Source organism: Solea solea, chromosome 6 (assembly GCF_958295425.1).
Source record: "Solea solea chromosome 6, fSolSol10.1, whole genome shotgun sequence".
In the NCBI taxonomy this organism is placed as follows: domain Eukaryota; kingdom Metazoa; phylum Chordata; class Actinopteri; order Pleuronectiformes; family Soleidae; genus Solea; species Solea solea.
Window position 1 is genome coordinate 14,719,677 of NC_081139.1, and position 23,460 is coordinate 14,743,136.

The following is a 23,460-nucleotide window of genomic DNA, read 5'->3' on the forward strand; positions in this document are numbered from 1 at the left end:
CCATGCAGAAAAGCTCATTTCAGGCCCAGTTATTTATGAACGAACAAACAACTGGATCAAAGGTTGTCTTAGTCACTCCTCAGAAGCAGAAGACCTCGGCTCAGATATCTCCCCGCTTGTGTTCAAGCGCAGATGACTCGACATGACTCAGGACATTCTTTTGTTCAGTCTGTACTTCATTAATTTTCATTCAAGTGTGTGAGCCTCTGTGTGACTGCATATTCAATTATTGTGAATAATTTAGACCACACAGGATTTAAGTCACATAACAATGTGTGGTGGAAGGAGCAGCTCCATTCCAGTGTTTTTTTAAGATTCTTTACCCTATGGATTTATGTGGAATGGGGGCCTCAATGCATTCCACTGCTTTTCAAGGTAACTTTTAAACACATTGCACTAAATGATGCATGTGAATTTTCTGTCAAAATACCGGCAGGCTCCAGAAATAAAACAACTTATAGCTCATACAAATGCAAGATAAGAGCTACACATGGTCCCTTAGTAAACATTGCAGTTCATAATGAAGGAGGTCATGGTCAGGTTTGAACTGAACATCTTTCATCTTTACGTCACCTTTTGGCCCGAGGTTGTGTTTTCAGTGCAATCTGTCTGTCTAGGATTACTGAAATCCTACCGAGTCAAATTCAGAGGTAAATAATATATATGAGTGTCTGCTCTGCAAGTTGAGCCAAAAATATAATTACCTTACATTGTTTTAATTAAAACAATAAAATATGATAAATAAATATGAAAAAAGCAGTGTTGAGCAAAAAAAATGTTGGTTTAGAATACATGCGCATCTTGGAGCACCCTGTAGTTAAACTTGATTTCATACAACATTTACGCAGGGCCAGCTGGAACATTTCTGACAAGTTAATTTATCCTTTAGGCTCCAAGTCTGAAATTTGAACCTCAGTTTTAGACTGATGTTTACTTCAATGAGATTATAGCTATTTCCAGTGGAACAAATAGCAAGTTTGGTCATGTTGAAAATCACCGCATGAATGCCAAAAGAAGGAAATGTTTCTCTTGTATTTCATATAAAAATAAATAAAAAATGAAAAAAAACTACAAAAACATAATTAAAAAAATAATAAAGCATTACAATTTCTGTTTTACATTACTTTCACTGGGACATCACTGTGTAGGACGAACGGAGACGGTCGATGTTCAATATTTCATCACAGACTTGGAACAAAAGCCGGAACAAAACATTTCCACTCTAACACTGTTCTGGGTTTTTCTTCAATGACTTTAGGTGATGTTAGAGATCAAATGTTATAAACATACGTATATTAATCATATTTCCAACATTTTGGAAACATAATTTGAACCAAATCTCATAGAACTTGAGATATCATGATTGTTATTCAAGATATACCCGTATACATTTTTAAAGCAAATCTTAGAGGATGTGACATTTTATAACATGAAATTTGATGAGCGCTAATAATGTTGATCCACACTGTGTTAACAAACCAACTGAGTGATTGCCTGTTAGATGCTTGTGCTGATCTTTGGGTGTCTTAATGGTCAGGTTCTGGTTCTGTGTGCTCCCTGTGCTGGGACTGTGCAGAGAACAGGCAGGCACACACTGAAAATATCGCTTCCACCGGGGACATCAGCAAATCTAATCAAATCTAGGCTATCTCAAGTGTATGCTATGTTTGCAAACTTGTGACTTAAAGAAATTTAAAGCAGGGACTCGACTTGACTTGCTTGGTTCTTGCAAGAATGACGTCTGACTTGCTGGAGACTTGGAGGTTAAGACTTGAGACTTGTTTGTGACATGCATATGTGTGATGACATTTTCTTGCATATTAAGTAGAAGTTTTTTTTTTTGGTAATGTTTTACAATAAGGTACACAAGGTTAACTAACTGAAGGTTAACTAATCATTAGATAATCACGATTACCTAATGATTAACTAACCATAAGGTAATGATTTGTTAATCACATAGGCCCCGCAAAATTGGAAAAGGGAAAACTTTGGCTTCAAAATCTAAATGGCTTGTTATTTCAATCTAAAAAATGATGAAATGGATTGGAAATGGATTTCATTGAATAAGTCCATCCTTCATTCATTTTGCTACGAAGACAAAACCTTGACCTAACGAGTAGCCCTTAGTCTCTGAATCTATAAAGTCATGGAATACAGGCATTTGTTTCATTATGAAACTTTAGTTTTAACTGTAATCTACTCTATTTGTATTATTAGGGTCTGGGCACACACAGTGTGGAGAACCCTACTGAAACTGAAGGAATGATTGTTTTTCTTATTATACCTACAAATGAACTGCATTTTTCCATGCCCCAAAACTCCTGAAAGTGATTCGGTGGAATGTGTGTCGAAAATTGGAAGTGGGAGGGGCTACAAACTGACCCAAAAAAAATTTATACGGTCATCTGGAGGCAAGTTTAATGTACATGAACGAAACTTCACACTTCGTACACACGTTTATTAGGTTAGGACGGTCAAAAAAGTCGGAGATGACTTTACCGTGAACCCAACAGGAAGGCCGCCATGTTGGACTGAGCGCCGACTCTGATTTTGCACCAATGGTATTTGAACGTACTTGTCCTAGTTACTATTATTTTAATTACTATAATAATAATATTTGTTTTTATAAAAACACTAAATAATGTTTTATGTGCCACTCTGCTTTTAGATCTGTATGAGAAATGTATTATGGAATGCAACCTCTAGTTAAATTTCATTCACAGACTGCACTAAACTGCTCGGCTGCACGGGTGAGCAGGTCTTGGACTTTTACTTTGAAAGGTCATTAAAGAAGCCCGCTTGCCTTGGTGTTGCTGCTGACTTGTCTGAGCCTGCAGCTTCCAATAAAAGCACAGAGCTACTGCTGAGGGAGAGGAGGAGAGAGAGTGAGAGAGAGCGTGAGAGAGTGTCATCAGCTGTTTGGAGAAGAAGAAGAGTAATGTGATGTTTCTATCTGGAATTCTGACTCCACAGTGATAGTCACAAGAAAGAAGCAGCCGACTGTGGACTTTATACCTGCTCTTTACACATTTTTCTCTTTTTTTTTCTTTTTCATTTTACATTTTAAATTTCTAATGCTTTCTGTGTGATGGCTAATATTTCATTAGTTGATGTGGGAGTTTTGTTGTTAATCGTGGTGACTGCAACGTTGGCAAATGGTGAGTAGAATGTTAGACCTGTGGGTGGTCTTTTTTTTATTTTTATTTTTTTAAATAACTTGGTGCGTTTAATATGATGCAGCAAATGTTTTAGGGTTAACAAAAAAATGCGATGAAGAAACATGCTAATCATCTGTGAGCAATAAAAACAGTATCTGCAGTATCAATATAACACATTTTAACAAGAAACTGTAATGTAAAATCACTTTTATATTTCAACTCATCATTCAAAGCAAATCTATGTGCGTTTTAATTGTGAAATCAGTGCTGCAACTAAATATAGTTTATGTATTAATTCAAATAGTAGATATTTTTAAGTATATAATATTAACCGTTTTTTAAATAGTGTAATGGCAACACTTTAAATAATAGTACGGTAACAACATGGTACACGTGTGGCAATGGTATTTGATCATTTCTTAATATTATGGTAATTTTTACAATATATAATTATTACTATGTAGTTGTGAACAGTTACAATACTTATAACAATCCGTACTTAGCACTGTTTTCTGATAGTCAGTCAACTATAAAAAATAATACAGGGTTGAGATTAACAATTACTTACAGTATGTATTAATTTCTGGATGATTTTCCTCCATTAATCTAGATGTGTGGTCCAGAAAATAGTTAAATTGTCAAGTTTTTCCTTTGCCTCAAAATCACATCTTCAAATGTCTTGTCCCCAAACCAAATGGCAGACGTTTATTTTATTTTGACATTTATTTCTGGTAGCAAAGAAAATCAGACAATATTCACAGATAAGAAACATGCTGAAAGATCTCAGATTGATGATTTGTTTTAAAAACACTCACATACACACAGTTGTTGGCAATTTTGTAATCAATTAATAAACCCTTGTGTTTAAGAAACAATGAATTTCTTTTCAGTTATGAATGAAAAAAATGAAATGAATGTAGTTGTTGGTCCATTAATTAATACATTTTCTTTGTTAGAATTTACATTTTGTTTCCTCACGTTTACAACCACCGATATTCACATTATATATCTATTTATTTTCAGTATGTACTTTTATTGAAATTATATGCAACGGTCATTCTAGTCGGTACTTCATTAGCGGTAGTTTGAGTGATTAATTGTCGCAGCCCTGAATTATGTATAACATTTTGATCACTTCGAGTAATATTTTAATTAAATGCATATTTAAATGTTTTAAGCATTACTTAGATGCATTTCATTTGAATATAAAACGCTGGTAAAGCTATGGTGTTCGTCACACGGTTTGCTGTTCTCCTGCAGGTTTCTTATCTGGCAAAGATGTGAACCACAGGAAGGAGGTGGAGGAGGCCAAGCTGGACGAGCTTATGCCTGGAGATAATGCGGACGACCTGGCCGGTGGTCACACTTGTGCTGCCTGTGAGGCGTCCAGACTCAGGAGGAGAGCAAAGAGATGCACATGCTACAGTTACAAAGACAAGGAGTGTGTGTATTACTGCCACCTAGACATCATCTGGATCAACACACCAGAGTAAGAGTTGTTTTCTTCTGCTGCGTTTAAATGGCTACAGTGACGCCCTTATAGGGACGTGCCATGTGCGTGTTGGTGTTGCTGTATTATCAATGGACTGTTTTTTAAAGGGGCTGTATGTAAGATATAGTTCAAAGTGGGTACTGCAAACTAAATAAAAAAATGTAGGAAACTGATGCCCCACTCCCCCCTCCTATACCCAGAGACTTGAGGGGACAGGTAGTTTGACAAATCAATCCCACATAAACCTACACTAAGACCCATTTTCCACAACATAAACAGGATTTACAGGCTGTAAATTATAATGTCAACAATGAATGAACTGTACCGTTTTATTAGTGAAGCCAGTATTTAAATTTCTCATTCCCTTGATCTCTGATTGACATGTCATGTTCATTTTATATTGAAAAGGAACATGACAATGTTGGTTTTAGTGGCCGATCAAGAACAAGAATCCAGAATAAAATAGAATAAGCCAACATTACCCTAAACAACAACCACAACAAGAAAAAAGGAAAAAAAACCTTGAAAATGTAAAATTTGCTTCTGCTATTAAATTGCATTTGAATGAGTTTCACTTATATCCCGAAGACCAAACGTTGCCCCCATTCATCTCTGCCCTTTTCTAACTCTCTACTTAATTAAACTCAGTCTGTTTCTACACATTTCCAAATGTTACAGTTTTGTTAATAGATCCTTTTCATATAAGTAATTCCTTTTCATGGTGGTCCAACACAAAACACACAGTAAAGCAGAGAGTGAAGAAATGTACATGTATATATAACATGAAGGTTTCAATTTTCACCACACACGTCCCCTCCGTGTAACCATAATATCCACAGTGGTCACGGACCCTTTACACGAGACATTTTATTTACATTGAATGCACAGGAGAGCTATTAGGTGAGTTGTGTGTAGAAAAGAAAGCCAGATTGATGAAAGGATTTGGGGCAAAGTGAGCTGCAAAACAAACATGGACCTTTTCTCATGAGGCAGGATTTTCCTGTGGCTTTGTGACCTGTGAAAACTTGATTTTTCATACGGTGGCCAGCAGGCAGCAGGGAGGCCTCCACCGGGTTGGTTTCTAAGGAGACTTTGTTAATGTGCTGCCAGTTTTAAATTGAAACAAGATAATCCTTATAATGTGATATCAAAACTACTGGTGGATTCGATTTGCCAAGACCACTATTTTCCTTCATCTATCCATCACAGCTCATGCTTATATTCATGCAATAGCTTCTCTGTCAAGTCAATTTCACAAGCTGCCAACAGTAAAACCTCAAAATATTGAATTTGACTGATCTGACTGAGGAGGAGGAGAAAGACAACATTGAGGGATAACAAGTGACGGTAGCCGACGCCAGCTGTCATCGAGAAGATTAATTTGTTGACTCCGAAAAACTTGCCACGGGGCAACTGATTTATTTTGTTGTTGTCGTCGTTTTTTTGGTGTCAACAAACCATTGCTCAGTGAGGAAATGCGAGATGGGAGAGGAGAGATGTGAGAAGTGGGCAGAGGCAGTGAGACGTTATCAGGTCCTCTATCCCCAGTCATTTTTTTATTTATTGTTTTGGTTATGAAGCTTTTGACAGAGGGCACAACAGTTGGTTTACACCCTGCCAGGAGCAGCGCAGCTACTGTCTCACACCTCCTGTGTGCATATGCAACTCAATAAATATAAGTAGCTTAAAAATGTTTCGATAATAATCTTTGAAAATCCACATCTAAAAATATATATTGACCAGCAGATACAGAGAGAGAGATGCTGATGCTTGGAATTACAAGGTTATCTGTGTTTGGCACAGTTTTGCTGTCTCATGCCGGTGCTAAATATTTGTGTCCATGATCAAGTAGGAACCATAAGTCTGTGTTTTCTACAGGTGCATTCATTGCGATGCACTGTATGTTAATTGGCTCGTAAGTAAAACCATATAAAACTAAGTTAGAGTTTGGCTTTGTAGATAATACCTTGAAAAAAGTGAAAAAAACTAAAATCTACCTGATCAAATTCAACAAAAGGTCACAGTGTGCAGCTGTAGTGACTTCTTAGGGGACAACTTCAAATATGTCAATATAAAGTTAACTTTTAGACTTTACACTTGCATACAATAACTCCACAAAGCAACAATGAGTGGTTGTTTGAGAGGTTTAAGGGAGTCAGGGTCAGGCTATTGCTCAAGTGCAGTGGTAGGTCACACTAAATACTTGACACTGTAGAAGCTTTTTAAAAAAAAATATTTTCCATATTATCTGAATGTGGTCTGATAAAGTGATTGGGAAATTGGGAAACAATTATACAGTATGGTCATAAAAGCTTTTGCACCGTACGTAGGTTTTTGTTTTTTGTTTTCACGAAATATTCCTCACTTCCTTTGTTCTTGGTCAGTTCCTTATTCCTATTTACTTTCACAGTCCCACAGCACTAACCTGCATGTCCAACTGACAGATGAGGTCAAAGGTTAAGGTCAGATGCACACATACTTTTACCAGGACCTGTTGATGACAAATCATTTCATATGATTGATGTTGGTTGAAGAAGAGGAAAAACTAAAACAGATTTGGTTTTGCTTCACATTTGATGCAGGTTACCAAAATGAACCTAGACCACAGAATTATTTATTTTCTGACCCAGTAAAGCCACGAAGCCATGATGGAAAATTATCCATAGCATAACACAAGTTTTAAATCGAATCACTGATAGTTCAGAACATCCTCTTTCTTTCAGTTACAGTCGAAAACCTGTAACTGCTGTTGAGCGTTGTGTGAAATGCGGTTTGGCACTGTCACTTTTGAAGTACTGTTTGTGCAATTTAAGTTGTTTTTTTTAAACGTTTAATAGTTCAGGGACCAAATTGTAACGGAAAAACCGACCCCCGAAAAAAAGAGGACATTTTGGTCAGTCGCGGCGTGGCATGAGTGGGTTCCATGTATAGTATGTATCATCCACATGCGCCAGGAAATACATACTTTTTGGCTGAGTTGGCAGCAGTCATCAAAAACTAAGCAAGGTGCCAACAACAGAGATGCCTGCCAGCATAAAGGTGATAATAGCAAAGACAGTTAAAACTGACAGAACATTCCACTGTGCACATAACTCAATAACAATATGTATGTACAATAACGGTGTAACACACGTTTTTGCACCTGCAGTTTTGCACAATACAAACACACTCTTCAACTCCCACCTAAAATAATGTGACACTTATTTGTATTAGTGCAGTTGCATATTTGACTGACTCGAACACACTTCACACACTGGTGCCCTTAGTAAGTCTTCTTCTTCTAATGATTTGCCACAGGCTGGACCTTTGTAAGTCACCTGCCAAGTTTGAGGCCTGTCAAGTGAACCTTTGGGTAGTTATAATCTTTGTCTTGGGCTGTTAAAGGTTCCCGCCAAGTTTCGTGAAATTTGGTGCAACGCAATCTTGACTTGGTCCATTCACGTTTTGCCTTAGGGGGCGCTATAGAGCCCTGGTGCAACACACGGATCAAGCCCTATGCCAATATCGCAAATTCGCCAGACCTGGCCTCCGTGCAAAGTTTCAAGAGTTTTTATGCATGTTAATCCCCTTATAAATAACCGCAACGACACGGAATAAAAATAATAATCTGAAGGACAACAATAGGTTCCTCGCACAAATTCTACCACCAACTATTTAGATAATGGATAATCGGTTTGAAGCTTTTTTTCATGATTAAAACAAGATCTCTGATTGTTTTAGCTTCTATGTGGTGCTGTGATGGATTGACCTGTCCACGGTGTGCCCCGCCTTTCACCCCATGTCAGCTGGTCGCCGCCGTGACCCTCATGGGAACGCTAACCTCTTCATTGGTTTTGATACAAAATAGTGGAATTCTTTTGTGCCATAAACAGTGTCAAGAAAAGAAAGAAAGAAAGAAATCTATACATCCAATATAATCATTTTGAAGGGGGAGAACATCTGGACTTTGTGGAGCTGACAAGAAATGTTTGCTCCATCACCTGTTATTGCATAAGAGGATTGCAAATGTGTGAGAAGTTCACAAAGCTGACCCTCAGCACATTCCTCTGAAAAAAAACCAAGTTTTACCGAACTGATGATAGCCCCAGGGTGATGAGATTTCTGAAAGCTCTTCCAGAGCCACAAAAAAGCCACTGTATTTTCCCAGGCTGAGTAAAGTGGAATGAGTGAAACAGACAGACTGCCCCTTTAACATGCACCAGTTTTGATTGATGGGTGCGTAAATCATGTCTAGGATCAATTGGAATCAGTAAAACCTTGCAACAACTGAGACGCGGGCTCACAGATCGGTGTCTTGGTTTGTCTTTACCTTGAGACGCCTTTTGGTTTGGTATTACACAACCTGCACATGCACGGTGCAGACATGTGAGGACGTGTAAAGAGATGAGCCTCAACTCAGGTTTCTTGAGTTCATCATGGCTAAAAATATTTTATATTTGATCTGGACTACACCCCTGTTTAATATTCACTTGCTTTCATTTATTTAAACAGACATATCCCGTGTCAAACACATGCTCGTATCCAAACAAAAAGAGCCAAAGAGCCTTCAAAAAAACTCCACAACCTTCTGCTTGAGTAATCTTGCGTGAAAGGAAAATGATGCTGAACATATGACAATAAAATCTTAAATGATAAATTATCCTGTAATAAATCATCCTGATGCAAAGATTGTGTTAAATCATTGTTTTTACAAATGGACGCTGCAGTTTATAATGACGTTTTATTATAATGCATATACTGACTTTATCCATGTTGTTTGTTGAGGACAAAATACAGTGAAGTTAAAAATGACGCTGGCTTGCATTAGATCACAAACTGCATTAGTACAGATATCCCAGTAAAACTGTATATGTTTGTTTTTGCAGGCATACTGTCCCATATGGTGTGTCCAGTTATGCCGGTTCCCTGCGTATGAGGCGCTCTGCTGGTATTGTTCAACAGAGGAAAGGAGCACAGAAGCAGCGCTGTGTGTGTGAACAAAGGACTGACTCCAACTGCAGCCACTTCTGCATTGAGAGGTAACTGTGCTAAAGTAACTGTCATGATATCACTGGTGTTCTATAAAGCGACTCAAAAAGGTAATACAAACACCTTCTAAACTATCAAAATACTAAGAAAGTAAATATAATATATATATATATATATATATATATATATATATATATATATATATATATATATATATATATTTATTATTTTCTTTATTAAATAAAAAATAATTTAACCATTCACCTTTTTAAGTTTGGTTAACTGTAGTTCCAAACTTTTGAATATAAACAAATGTCTGTTAGATTTAAAAATGACTTCAGACGATGCGGATCAGCTCCACACAACTCTATGTAACTTTTGGTTTTGAGTCTATGCCACAAAAAATAAACTACAATATTCTACTTCCCAGCATACGCCTCTCACACACAGACACACTCTCCTCGATCGAATGAGGAAGCAAAGGAAGTGACAAAGTTACAAAGGTGGAACATACAGTTCTGGTTCTGGTGTCACGTTCACACCAGTTTAAGAGGAACTAAATACTCTGTATTAGAGTACACAGCTGAAGAGTACTTCAGTAGGTGTGGGTGATAGAAGCTTAAAATCATCACACAATACTCCATCATGATATTGCAGAAATTATATTAATTTTCCAAAGAATTCAAAATGAGTGAAAAGGGGCTTTGTTTTGTCATGGCACCATGTAAACATAAGTAAACAATATAACTTGAAATCAAGTGGCGGGGACCACATGTGCACCTCGGGCCTTGAGTTTGAGACCACTTCTTTAAAGGATAACATAGCCACATGTAACGCTTTCACACTGCCAAGGGTGCAGGGCGGTTCTGGTTCCCGAACAACAACAAAAGTCTTACAACCTGAAAACCAAAGAAATACTTCTTTTTATTGCAAACCTGTATGTCAGTGTAAGCCATAGACAAGAGGAAGGAAGTGCAGTGTACCAGTGAAAATGGCTATGACCATGCAGTGGTCTGCGGAAGCAGGAAATCAACATTAAGAAAGCTCTCAGAAGCTTCTTGTCATGTTGCCACTGCGCAACAAGCGGAAGTAAACAAATGGTTAATGACACAGAACTGGAGCCCGATCAGAATCTGTGCCAGTGCTTGCTGGTGTGAAAGTGCTATTGGAACCATCTAATTAAGCAGCACACAATGATGACATTAGGTTATATATATATATGTATATATATATATATATATATATATATATATATATATATATATATATATACATAAATATATATATATAATATGGGCTATGATTATATATAAAACACCTAAGCAGATGTTTCTTCTTTCCCCAGCAGACAGAGGAGGCCACCTCAAATAGACAAGATGACAGCACGTGTGCGCAGTGGGCCTGCCAAGAAGCACAAGAACGGCGTTTGAGTCGAAGACTCTGCGACATGGACACATGTTTGTCACATGTGCTCAGTGACTCATCCTCAGACTGACGGATGATATAACCACAAAGCTGCTCACACAAAAACTGAAAGTGAGCCGGACTGCGGAACAGCTGAACAGAGAGAGCGCTCTCTGCCTCTGTTGGACAGGTGTGGGTGATGTTTTTTTTTTATTTTATTTTCCTGTCACAAATGTGGATGTTGTATATGGCCAGTTCGTGACTGGCCATATCGACAATAACAGACTCTGGAAGAGCAAGTTGCTCACACATGTTCACGAGGAGGCCACTTGCTGAGCTGCCAACATCTGACTCTGCCAGGTCAACCTCCCACAGGAAACAGTGTGTCCCCAAGGCCGCCATCAATTAAACCTGTCTGCATGCATTAGCCTGCAGATGTGTCTAATAATTCAGCATTAAAGGAATTTCTAGAAATTAGACATGGTCAGCTATTGTTATATCTTGTTCCTCGTGAATGGATCTAATTTAATCCAATGTTTCGGGGAATCGGTTACTTTTACTTTTTTGGAGGGAGAAGATAACGTTAAATAATATTAAAGATAATTATGTTGATGGTACATCGACTTACAAAAGAGCCACAAAAAAAAAACCTGGTCCTGTAATGGTTGGATCATTAAGTGTAAATAGTTTGTTTCTAGAGCGTTTGAACTTGCTCTGTGTCAGGCCTTGTTACTGAAGTCATCTTGTCCTCCCGTCCATTAAAACAGCAACATGTTATAGTGCGTAACACAAACTAAAGCACTATCTTTCTTTTGTCGTTTTATTGGGTGGTTAACCTTTAATTTCTCATATATTTAAAAATAAAACAATGTAATCCTATTTGTGGAAAATGCTATAACATAGGCTGCTGCAGTTCAGCAGTTGTGTTGGTTTGTCAACACATGCAACGGCGACATATTTTTTATGCCAGTTTTAAAAAAAAACAAACAAAAAACAATACCATTTACCAGCAAATCCTACATTGTATTACTTTAAGCTGCATCTTCTGAAGTGTTGTGTATATGATGTGTGTTAAAATATATAAAGGCTATTTTATTTTTGTACAATACCCACTTTAAAGGTGTATAATAAGATGGCGTATATATATATATATAGAATTATATAAGTTATCTTGCTAATCGAGAAAGTCAGGTAAAAAAATAATGGTGCCTCATACAAGGTACATCTTATTTATCTCAACTAAATGAGTGCATCAGAAAATGATGTCTACAGTTAGTAGTTTGCTGGAAGTTTTCGCAACTATGGTTTACGGAAAGCTTCACAAAAGTGGCTCTGATTATTCAGTTTCAGTCAAGACTTTTGTTTGGATGCTTGAATGATTCTGATGCACATCTGGTTTTTATTCAAGCACATTCAAAATGTAAAGGAATGTTTTCCGTTCATACCTAATTTATATCAGGAGACCACAGACGAGTGTAGGACGACGGGAAAAACCTGACAAATGAGAGAAGGAACGATATGACGATGCGTTCATCCAGGGGAATATGAGGCCTCATTTAATGAGATGCACTGATATGAATCATGCAACTCCTTAAATGAGAGATTTTGGAGCGATGTTCCCCAACAGTACTCTCCATCTCTATCATCAGAACAACAACTGCTCAGACTCCTGAAGAATCATTGCCAAGGAGCATTGAAACCGATGATGCTGATGCAAGACGTATTGTGTCTTCATGAGACATGGCAGAAACATAAATTCTCTGCAAAGGAAAGAAAGAGGACGTTTTTATAAGAACTTAAGGTTTAGATGTTTATGAGGTTACCGAGTGTACGGCACATCAGACTTTTGAGAAAAATGTGTTTCGTGTTGTGCACGACGAGCTGAAAAGGGGAAAAAGAAAAAGGAAATTCATAAGCCCAAGGGACATTTAAGAGCATAGTTTAAATTGTTACACGTGCGATATACTGCTGAGGTCTGTCGTTGACATATGGCCCGCAGCTATTTATTACGAGAGTTGAGGAAACTGTACTGTTAGCGAGGAGTGGACCTGTTGTCAGAGCAGAGGTCGATGACAAGGTCTGAGAATACATGGCTTTGTTTATGCAGGATCACATGTACAGTGCATGTCATGAACATCTACAGCATGTTCCATATTCAAACACTTCTGAGTTGGTTGCTGATAGAAAAGTTTCAACCTCATGAAAGCAGTTCGGTGAGAAGGCAGTTCAGAGGTCGAAGCTCGAAGACTGAAGATTTGAAAGAGAAATAACTTAGGGAAGAATTTCAGTGTCTTCTTTACATTTAATATTTTATCTTTCATATATTTTTTAAGGTTATATTTGCCTGCTATGCGAAATAAATCCAAGTAGATCATTTGATCTATTGAATCATGGAAACCTCTCATCTTTTGAGTCATGTCATGTCCTCGTTTTGACTTTTTTGGTAAAGTTTTCAAACAATTCTCGAATATGTTAAGGTCTGATCAGAGAGAGACTTGCTGTAACAGGCACGGCTGCTTCAAAAGCGGCTCAGAACAACCAGGGAGAGAGTCTGCCCGTGGCAGTGCTTTGCACGCTCATGCAAGGAATCATATGTAAACAACGACAAAAGATGAATTCAAGTGGACATAGATCTCTTGCTTTAGATGTATTCTTTGATAAGGACGGAGGAACAAGTTGTTAAAAGGTTTATTTCCTGCTTGATTTTTTGTGTGACGATGACTATTGCTGCAACAATTTTCATTAAATCCTGAATGCAGATCACCGCCAACATCGAATAATTCCTTTCTTGTTTCACAGTCTACCTCCACAGAATATTCTATCCAAATTTGTCTTCACTCTTTGAACTATAGAGAACTAACAAACATGACCAAAAAACACAACTGATTCTACTCTAAACCATAACCTCAAATGTTTAGTTGCAGAATCAAAATCACGGTGTATTTGCCATAACCACAAAATCCTTTTGTTCCACACAAAAGTAGCCATGTCCTGCTGCTGTTTACGAAATGTCTTTAACATGACATAAAGCATGATTGTACAACCATAAACATTCTGTCTGACAGCACGCATTATCTTGAGTTTGGCTCTTCAGTTTAGCCTGATAATAGAAACATCAGGCAGTTCAGTCCAATGTTCTGTTAGTGATCATTCTGCAATGATGCCTCCAAAATAGACAATTTTTGATGAAAAAGTCAGTTTTAAACTGCATAATATATGAAGACATCTGGGGAAAGTCATTTGAGCGTTGCTGAACTTTTACGTTACTTCTTCATTTTCTAAAAATGCTCGGTATGAATGTCTTTTGAAGGCATGATGAAAGTGGGGTTCTTTTTTCTGTGGAATGTGCCGGGGGAAATACATGCCCTGTGTGAAACAGTTAACAGAACCTCTGTCAATTTTCATTAGAGATCAAACTAGTGAGTGAAATCAACCAAATCTAATCCAGCTTCTCCAGAGTTTGATGTAGACTTGATAAAATATTATTACTTTAATTACAGAATGCTGTGACCACCATACTTTACTGACGCTGAGACATATTCAGTGACAGGTGATGAAATACCTCACCTGTCTCCCACTCACATATTATGCTCAAAAACACGTAAGGGTTCTATGATTGACATGTCAGTGATATTAGTACTCGCCAGGAAATGGCTTAATTCAGGGGCTGCCTCCTTAGGAGGATGCGGTCTACACACATCAATGAAAGCCACTTGCCATGTAAGAAGTTCTAGTTTAAGGCCACTTGGGTTTTTTAAAGTGTACCATTAGAGAGGTGCCACTGAGTTAAAGCCTGGTACTCAGTGTATGATTAAAAGGCTGTTTTTCTGATGTGGTGTTATTGTTGGACACCATTATTTCCTTTCAAAACATTAGTATCTGAATCCTCGGATAGGTTGGGCCATGACGGATACACTTGCTGGATTCTTTCTCGAGCATGGATACTAGAACTGAGCTCACTGGGACCCGACAGGTCAGGCCAGGTTCGGACAAAAATCCAGAAATGATTGACCAGCTTGGGTCTCTGGGTTCAGTCAACTTCAAGTTCTTTTGAATAACTTTTGTTGTTTGCTGTAACTATAAATAAAGGTGAACAACCATCTGCCTGACGCTTGATGCTGCGTGATGCTTCAGCGTACTCTGCACTCTGACTGCACTTTGAAGCGTTTGAAGTCTTCATCCAGCCTTTCAAATGCAGCCTGAATTGAGACACAGCTTCTTAACTTTTGCAGTAACAAATCGGAAAGTATTTCACAGTCTACATTAAAATGATTTAATACAAATATCCTAAATTTCCTAAATGTAATCAACGATTTTGATTTCTGGACTGCACATGTTCTTTGAAATGAGTTGCATGTGCAGACACAACATCCCATCAGGACTTTTGGTCAGAGAAGACACAAAGTCTACAGCCTAATTCTCTCTTGCTCTTGGCTGCATCATGGCCCCACATTTATTGTTGTTTGCCACCATCAAGAGGCCAGGTACAGTCTCCATGGTAACACCTTTTAAAAAGGCTAGTTAAAAGCTGTAAGCTGCGAAAAGCCAAATGCAATTTCATATAAAAAGCCCACTTCTGATGTTAAAAGAAACTTCCAGCTGAATTGGATCAAACTTCAGAGACAAATGTCCACCTTTTTCTCATTTCTTAGACCGTTCAAATTTTCTTTTATTTTCATCCATTACTATGTAAACTAATCAACCATTTACGACCACAATCTAGGAATGTTTCTGATTAAAATCGCCTCCTTTTAGACTAAGATAAACAGGGGGAAAGAAGATGATATGGGATAATTATCCAAAAATGTTACCTCGTCGTTTTCCACTTCTGTGGGTGCCAATAACAGTTTCTGACTTTCAAATGTTACATCTCTCTCAGATCTCCTGTGTGACACTGGTTGGGGGGGGGATGGGGATGAATGCATGTCTTCTCTAAGGGTCATAGGGGGGCCAATCCCAGCTGACATAGTGCGAAAGGCAGGGTACATCCTGGACAGTTCACCAGTCCATCAAAGGGCCACATAGAGACAAATAACAATCCAATCTCACACTCACCCCTATGGTCAATTTCGAGTGTCCAAGTTGCCTTATCCCCAAATCTGCATGTTTTTAGAATGTGGGAGGAATCCAGAGAATCTGGAGAAAACCACATGAAAAAAGGCCCTTGTTCCAACTTGTGGGTTTTTTTTTGTGGCCCAGGAATATTGAGATACTTGACATACTCTGCAGAGACTATTCTCAGATTCTGGAAATCTTCATCACTGCACTGGATGGTTGGTGTAACATAGTTAGAGTCTTGATTGTGTTCTGAAAAGCAGCTGGGGTCAGGCAGGTGTGAGCCCATCTCAAAGGAACAACTGAAAAAGTCCCTTAACAAGTTCAAGTGATCAAGTTCAAGTGATTTTGTGACTTCAGTGTTATAATACAGTAATGCAAACTGACTGATAGCAGTAGACCAACAACTTCAGTGTCATTTAAGCTACGTTTTTGTCAGAGAACTGCATTGTGGGTCAGCAAAGGCTTTGTCATACTTTCTGCTTTTAGATACATTATAGGTCCATGTGAAATAAATGTCCTCATCGGCACATTTCTGTGGTGGTCCACACAGACCTGGAGGATGTATACAGTATATATATATATATATACATGTATGTGTAACCATTCTGTTATACAGGACTCCTCCAAGTCTCCCTTTTATATAAGTTGATCCTCAAACCTGGGATAAGCCAGTATGGGTAAATGAAACCGTCCACTACATAAATACTTCCCAAATCTTTTGGGCAGGGCCCCCCTTTGACAAATTCAAACAAAGAATCACTGTGAGCGACTGTGGGGACTCTCTCAGGCAAGACTTTGACTCGGAGGTTACACCTACTGAGACGTACTATAGAGGCCCAGGAAAACTGAGACTTGTATGCAGCTGGTAAATGATGGTATGCTGGGGTTTTTCAGCACCTATATTACAGACACGTTTTAATCATCCGTCTTGTGGCCCTCAAGTAAGATTACCTTTCCAACATTTCCCGGACTTGCTGACATTTGAGAACAGACCTCATATCCTCGACATGTCGTGTCCATGATCTGCTGCAGAGTGAAACACTGAGAACATTTCATTCATTCAATCCCATTGAGCTAAAAAGGCTGTGAATGCATGCTCTCATTAAATCTATCTTGATGACAATCTTTTCCCCCTAGTCCAGTGTGACATCTGTAGAATCTACACGTTTCCACCAAGACCATCTAGTGTCTCGTGAATGCTGGTACTGGTAATAATGCGCAGTCTTAGGAGACTCTCTTTTCGCTATTCAAACCCAGTGATAAATACGGAGCAGTAAATTAGCATATGAGGCCCTCGTCCCTGTGATGTAAATGTCATTGGACACATACGCAGTTTTACTCGTGCTGTGTAAAGACTCTGTGATTTATCGTGTTGTCTGCTCATGCTCAACACATACCAGATGAGATGACTACAGTGCTCTTTATGCAGGATTATCAAAACATTCCGTAGGTTGTGTCCAGCTCATCCAAAATATAGCATCAAACGTTCTGACTATCACAAAACAAACATATCATAGCAGTGCAGAATCAACTTCGTAAATCAACAGAGCTTCGGTCGGTCACATCGTACAACACCGGAATGTGCCATGGAATGTGATCTGAGTGAACTTAGGTCAGTTTCGTCATCTACTGCTCGTTCTCCATGGATTTAAAGAGTGCTGTGAACTCAGCTTGAGATCAGCACCGGCTGTTTGCAGCAGTTTTTCCTGCTGACATAGTCGTGTAAATAAACATGTGACATCTAAAACTCTATTTACACTGAACAAAGCAGGTAATGGTATTACATTACAAAACATGTTTGACTTTTGACTTGCAGGCTGTAACCCCATCAGGCCTCTAAGGACATCAGGAAGCTTTCTTCAGGGCGTTTAATAATTTATGCCCTTTAATCTAGAACAAGCTGACCTGACATCCACATTACCTGTTCTCCTAGACCTTCACTAAAATGCATAACGTGTGTCTGTTTCTGTGTATTTGCAATATGGATAACTGGGACTGGGAATGTGCCAGAAGGTATGGGTTTTGTTGATCTTCTATTTCTTCTGTTGTATAGCACACTCAGTCCTAAGGATTGAACAAACCATTATCAGCCCACAGCTGCCTGCAGTTTAGGAAATCTACCTATCTAAATGTCAAAGCAGGGCCTGCAGCACTATTAGAGACCTCATTTATACTCATTTACACTACACACCACCTATTTGAACTGCTCCGGCAGCTGCTACAGAACCCTACACTCACACATCACAAGGAACAGCATCTTTCCTTGACCTGTTACAGTAACCAAGTGAACAGTGTCTGACCCTCCTCCCCTAATCCATTTAAGTCACATGGACAATTGTACTGTTTTAATCTTTGTTTTACTGTTTGTATCCCTATGTCTGTTGTGTTTTCTTATGTCTTATGCCTTTTTTGTTGTTTCTGCATCAGGTTATTTTGAACCAGTGACAGGTTAAGAGAAACATTTAAGTATTCACTTTCAGGCCTGTGCTCATACGTCTGCATGCCTCCATAAGGTCCAGTGAGTTCCCGAGCAAAGCTTTCTCTTCCAGTGGGCTAAACCTGCGTTTCGCTGTCTTTGTGACAATCTAGTATCAATCTTTCTATGATGACCTTACATCCACACTCAGGTATCTTGTACCTCAACAACATCCACCTAGTCACAAAGAGGGGTTGTGAGCCACTGAAACCCCCAGTGTCTCATCCAATCATTCATCACTCAACACTTTGCTGATAGGATGTAATTTTGGCCTTCTCATATCTCATTCATCAGTGACATCATGCTGCTATGTCCAACACAGACTGAGTCTTTCATTTTGCACGAGATACTACACCTTTTTTTTTTTTTTTGCTATGAACTGTGCAGTCTCCTCCCATTTTGGTTGGGGGTTGTTTGAGTTGATAGGTGCTTGAGGACGGCACCTATCATACGTCGTATTTTTGTGACCAAGGTGTTGAAGCAGAAGATAAAATTAAGATAACACGTACCTTCATTGATCCCCATGTCGCGGAAATCCAGAAACTGAATCTATCACAGCAAATTTGTGGTGAGAGGTTTAGCTCCAGAGGATGACACCTCATATCAACACTAAGTACATGTATATAGACAGAAGACTAAAAAGCCACATGAATTCTGCCACATACATATTTATCTGATATTTGAAAAAGAAAAAGGTGATCTGAATCACATCAACAAATGAAACTGGATATTAGGTCCTTCAGCCTGATAGTGGGCATATTGTCATCATTTTTCACGGGGTGTGACCATGATCTCATGGGAGACTAGGAACTAGTGCAGACTGGCTACATCACTTGAAATCCCACGCACATATTATTTAACATAATTTTCTTTTCAATTTAGAGACCTGCAATCATCACTACATTTTTACATCATACATTTATCTAAACACTGGTTAATATCTTCCTTCCTAATTATGTATTATCTCATCCATTATCTCCACTCTCATTCATTTTATGACTTGATGCACCAATTAACTCCATGCCTGAGGTAGCCAGTGCTACTTACAGTATCTTTGTAAAACTGCTTTTTGTGCAGCAAATTATTGCACACACACACACACACACACATACACACACACGCACGCACACGCACACACACACACACACACACACACACACTGTGGAAACTTGTCTTTTCATTGACTTGGTAGTCTGTCATCACTGTGTAAGAGCTTGTTTACTCTGGTTTACTTTGGCTGCAGAAATGTTCTTATATATTCTTGTCCAACATCAACAACTGGCTTGCAAGTTTCTTTGCTTTGTGTGTTAAAGCCAACACACAACTGATCACACAACTGATTGTATTGCACCCACCCACACACGTTTCGTGATTTAGTGACTGCGTTAGACGGAGTCTGTGCTCCACCAGTTTGTGTGTTTGTGTCGCATATAAAACCACGTCATGGCAATTTCATGCAGCCGTGCTATGAGGACTCCGCCCATGTTGAGGAGGTACTATAGTAATGGAAAACCATACTAAACTGAGTAGAGCTGAGCCACACCATGCTGATTTGCAGCAAAAGGAGCCAGAATGTAGGCAGATTCTGATGACTTCAAAGTGTTTTTAACTGAAATCTGTTCAACTTTACCCTGTCATATTCCAGTTAATGCAAACATCTAATCAGACGAGGCATTTCAACGGCCTGCTGAAGTTCTAACCAAGCATCAAAATGGAGCAGACAGATTTAGGTGCACTTGAGTAGATCATGGTTATTGGTGCCAGATGGGCTGGTGTGAGTATTTGAGAAACTGCTTCACTACTGAGATGTCCAGCACACAACCATGTCCAGGGTTTACTGCAGAGAATGGTCTGAAAAAGAGAAAATCCAGTGAGCAGCAGTTCTCTGCGTGAAAATGCCCTGTTGATGCCAGAACTCTTGGCCAGACTGGTTCGAGATGACGGATAAATAAATAAACACTTGTTACAGTAAAGGTATGCAGAAGACAACCGGTATGTGCCTGCGTGACTGCTAAAACACACAGAGAAGCACTTTTTACATGTCATTCTCTGAAGATCTGAAATGTAACAACATGCATATTTTGCTGTCACAAATGTTTTCTATGCTCTGTAACCAGTGACTATTTATATGTTGGGCCAGGTCTACAGTTCAGATCAGTCACAGTTGGGATCTTTAGCACTGATTTCATGCATTATTGTGCATAGTGCAGATTGTTGAAAAAGCGGTTTGGACAGATTTGCTAATTTCATGTCATTCTTCTGTGATTTTTGGAACAGAGTTAAGTTTCTATTTAAAAGTTGCACACGACAGCTTTTAACAAGCAATAAAAAGAGCGCACTCAGTTGTGGATGCAAATGAAGGCTGCTGTCATGTCCAGTGTGATAAAGAGCTTTACTCACCATAAGGGAACCCTTCAGGACTGTATCTGCACTGGAGGTGTGTCTGTGATGCCGGTCACATGATGGACATCATTCCTGTGTGGCCCACAGAGTCAGATGACAGTTGTGAGAGTAGAAAGACTTTTACACACAAGTGTCAAAAATGGATGCTGGAAATGGATGGATTTTTTTTTTTTTATTTAACCAACCTGTTACACTGTTACTGTTGATGTCACCTCAGCTGGTTGTGAGCTGTCATAGTACAAGGACGACGACGTTTGACTCACACTGTGAATAAAAAAACACAAATACATTATTAAACATAAACAACAGATGCATGAATGAATCAAATATATTTATTGTGAGAGTGATTGGGGAGTCATGACAAGATAAAAGTTTGCATAAGATATGAGATAAGATAGTCCTTTATTTGTCCCGCAGTGGGGAAATTTACATTGTTACAGTTAAGATAAAGATAATAAATAATAAACATGCATTACCAAAAAAGAAAATTACAATATAGGAAGATATTAACAAATATATAAATTAAAATTTAAACAGTTAGTTAAAATATAATGTAGAATGTACATTATAGACAGCAGAATTCACCTATCAGATACTCTGTTATGTTCAAACAGTGGTCACCAACGCGGTGCCCGCAGTCTCCTGATGACTCAATTGTAAATTAAGCAATGACAAAAGTGATGTAAAACAGCTGTATGTGAATAAAGCCACTGTCAGTGGACATGATGCTGAAGACGTGTGTGTGCCTGAGCTTGTAGGGGAACATGACATCAGATAGGTGTACCTGGCAATCCTTATCTTGTGGAGACCTAAAGTCTCATTGTTGGGAGTTGTCTTCCTTACGGGGACAAAAGTTAAGTGTCCAAAATGTAAATTACTACAGTTTCAGGTGAAGACATGTTTTAAAGTTAGGCTGAGATCACGGTTAGGAGCACTGGTGACAATCCCATCTGACAGGGTGTAATGTTAAATCTGCATGTTTTTGGAAACTGGAGAACCCGGAGAAAACCAACGATCAGGAAAAATAACCAACAATAATAATCACCCACTTTCTCAAACACGCTCTACACTCAGGGAGGTAAATGAATGCACTGTTGGAGAATTCAGCAGAACTCCAAATGTCTTTATGTGTATTTCTCTGCCATTTGTTCTGCTTATTAAATTATTGATTCAATAACGACCCTTTGCTTGCTTTACGATTTTACTGAATCCCCATTCACCTAATTTCCTGCTGTAGCATCACATTCTCTTGGTAAAGTGGCTCTGACTCAGTTATAAGTTAAAGCAGTTTTTTGTGACACGTTTCTTTTTTTCTTTCCTTTAAACTGCTGTTCTGCAGCCCGTGAGGACCTCTGTTCATTCTGCACAACACTTTTCTCATTACTGTAAATTTACTTTGCAAATCTGATTGGTTCCTATCTGCCACAGCTTGACTATCAGCTGTGAATAAAACATGTTCTAGTATTAACAACCTTGTTTCAGGTCTCATAACAATTTAATTTTCACAATCGTTGCTTCGCCCATCCATTGTTGACTGCTTTATTCTTCACATTAGGTTCAAAACCAATCAATCACACCGATGGTCAATTTAGAGCAGGGGTGTCAAAGTCATTTTAGTTCAGCTTAATTTGATCTCAAGTGGTCCGCACCACTAAAATAATAGCATAATAACCTGTAAACAACAGGAAGTACGAATGTTTCCCTTTGTTTTACATTACATTTAATGAAATCTTTTCACAAAACATTATGAACAACCTGAAATTTCTTAATAGAAATAAGTGCAATTTCAAAAATATACTGTATACTAGTTACACTTGTGCATTACACCTTACAGATCACAGTGGATGGACAGAGGCACAAAACATTTATAATAAGGAGATGAAATGCTTATGCAGACACAGCCGATATTGATTTAAACACTGAGAAGACATGAACTTCCATCACTTTCTGTCAATCGCCCACCACCTGAGCTGAAGAGACGGACTAAACTTTATTCTGCATCTCTCTTCTTCTTAAAGGTACAAAGATTTCAGTTTGCCAGTGTTACATTTTTGAGATATTCGTACGAAACCTCCAGTTCGTGCTTGAAATCTGCTATCACTGTTCAAAATGTGTTTTATTCTCCCAAGGTTCAAATTGACTGAAACATAGCCTGACTTGAATCAGTCTCTGTGGACCAGAGGCGATTGCTCAATGACAGCAGGGGAAGCTCTGCTTCCTCTAAAACATCATGAAATAAATGGTGAAATATGTTCTGCCATTCACTATTCAAAGACTAACTTGTTCAGAAACAGCTGTTTATTTTCTTCTCATACATTCCGGTTGCAGGCAGACACATTAAAACCAGTAATGGTCCAGTTTCAATTGATCTCTCTTGGGTGTGTGTAGTTATTTGTGTATAAATAGTTACATAAACATACTTCATTGAGTTATTTAGCCTGAAATGAACTTTTCCACTGGTGTGGACACAACTACAAGCATGTTTGATGTGTGAGATGGAT

The 23,460-nt window shown here is 38.5% G+C and overlaps 1 protein-coding gene across 2 annotated transcripts; it reads left to right on the forward strand.

Moving 5' to 3' along the window:
• Positions 1-2,883: 2,883 nt before the first annotated feature.
• LOC131461538 (endothelin-3) lies at positions 2,884-11,278 on the forward strand. 2 transcript variants are annotated; one of them, XM_058632857.1, is made up of 4 exons: positions 2,884-3,158; positions 4,419-4,647; positions 9,516-9,668; positions 10,964-11,278. In XM_058632857.1, the coding sequence occupies exons 1-4, from the start codon at positions 3,089-3,091 to the stop codon at positions 11,046-11,048; spliced, it is 537 nt and encodes a 178-aa protein (XP_058488840.1). In that variant the 5' UTR covers positions 2,884-3,088; the 3' UTR covers positions 11,049-11,278. The 2 variants fall into 2 exon arrangements, with proteins under 2 accessions (XP_058488840.1, XP_058488841.1); XM_058632858.1 differs by having other exon boundaries at positions 10,967-11,278.
• Positions 11,279-23,460: the final 12,182 nt, after the last annotated feature.

What these genes read in the sequence shown, in the direction of transcription:
- LOC131461538 (XM_058632857.1), top strand. Translation starts at nt 3,089, where the DNA reads ATGGCTAATATTTCATTAGTTGATGTGGGAGTTTTGTTGTTAATCGTG. An exon ending in GACTGCAACGTTGGCAAATG is followed by an intron (nt 3,159 to 4,418) that starts GTGAGTAGAATG and finishes GTTCTCCTGCAG; the next exon opens with GTTTCTTATCTGGCAAAGAT. An exon ending in AGCCACTTCTGCATTGAGAG is followed by an intron (nt 9,669 to 10,963) that starts GTAACTGTGCTA and finishes TTCTTTCCCCAG; the next exon opens with CAGACAGAGGAGGCCACCTC.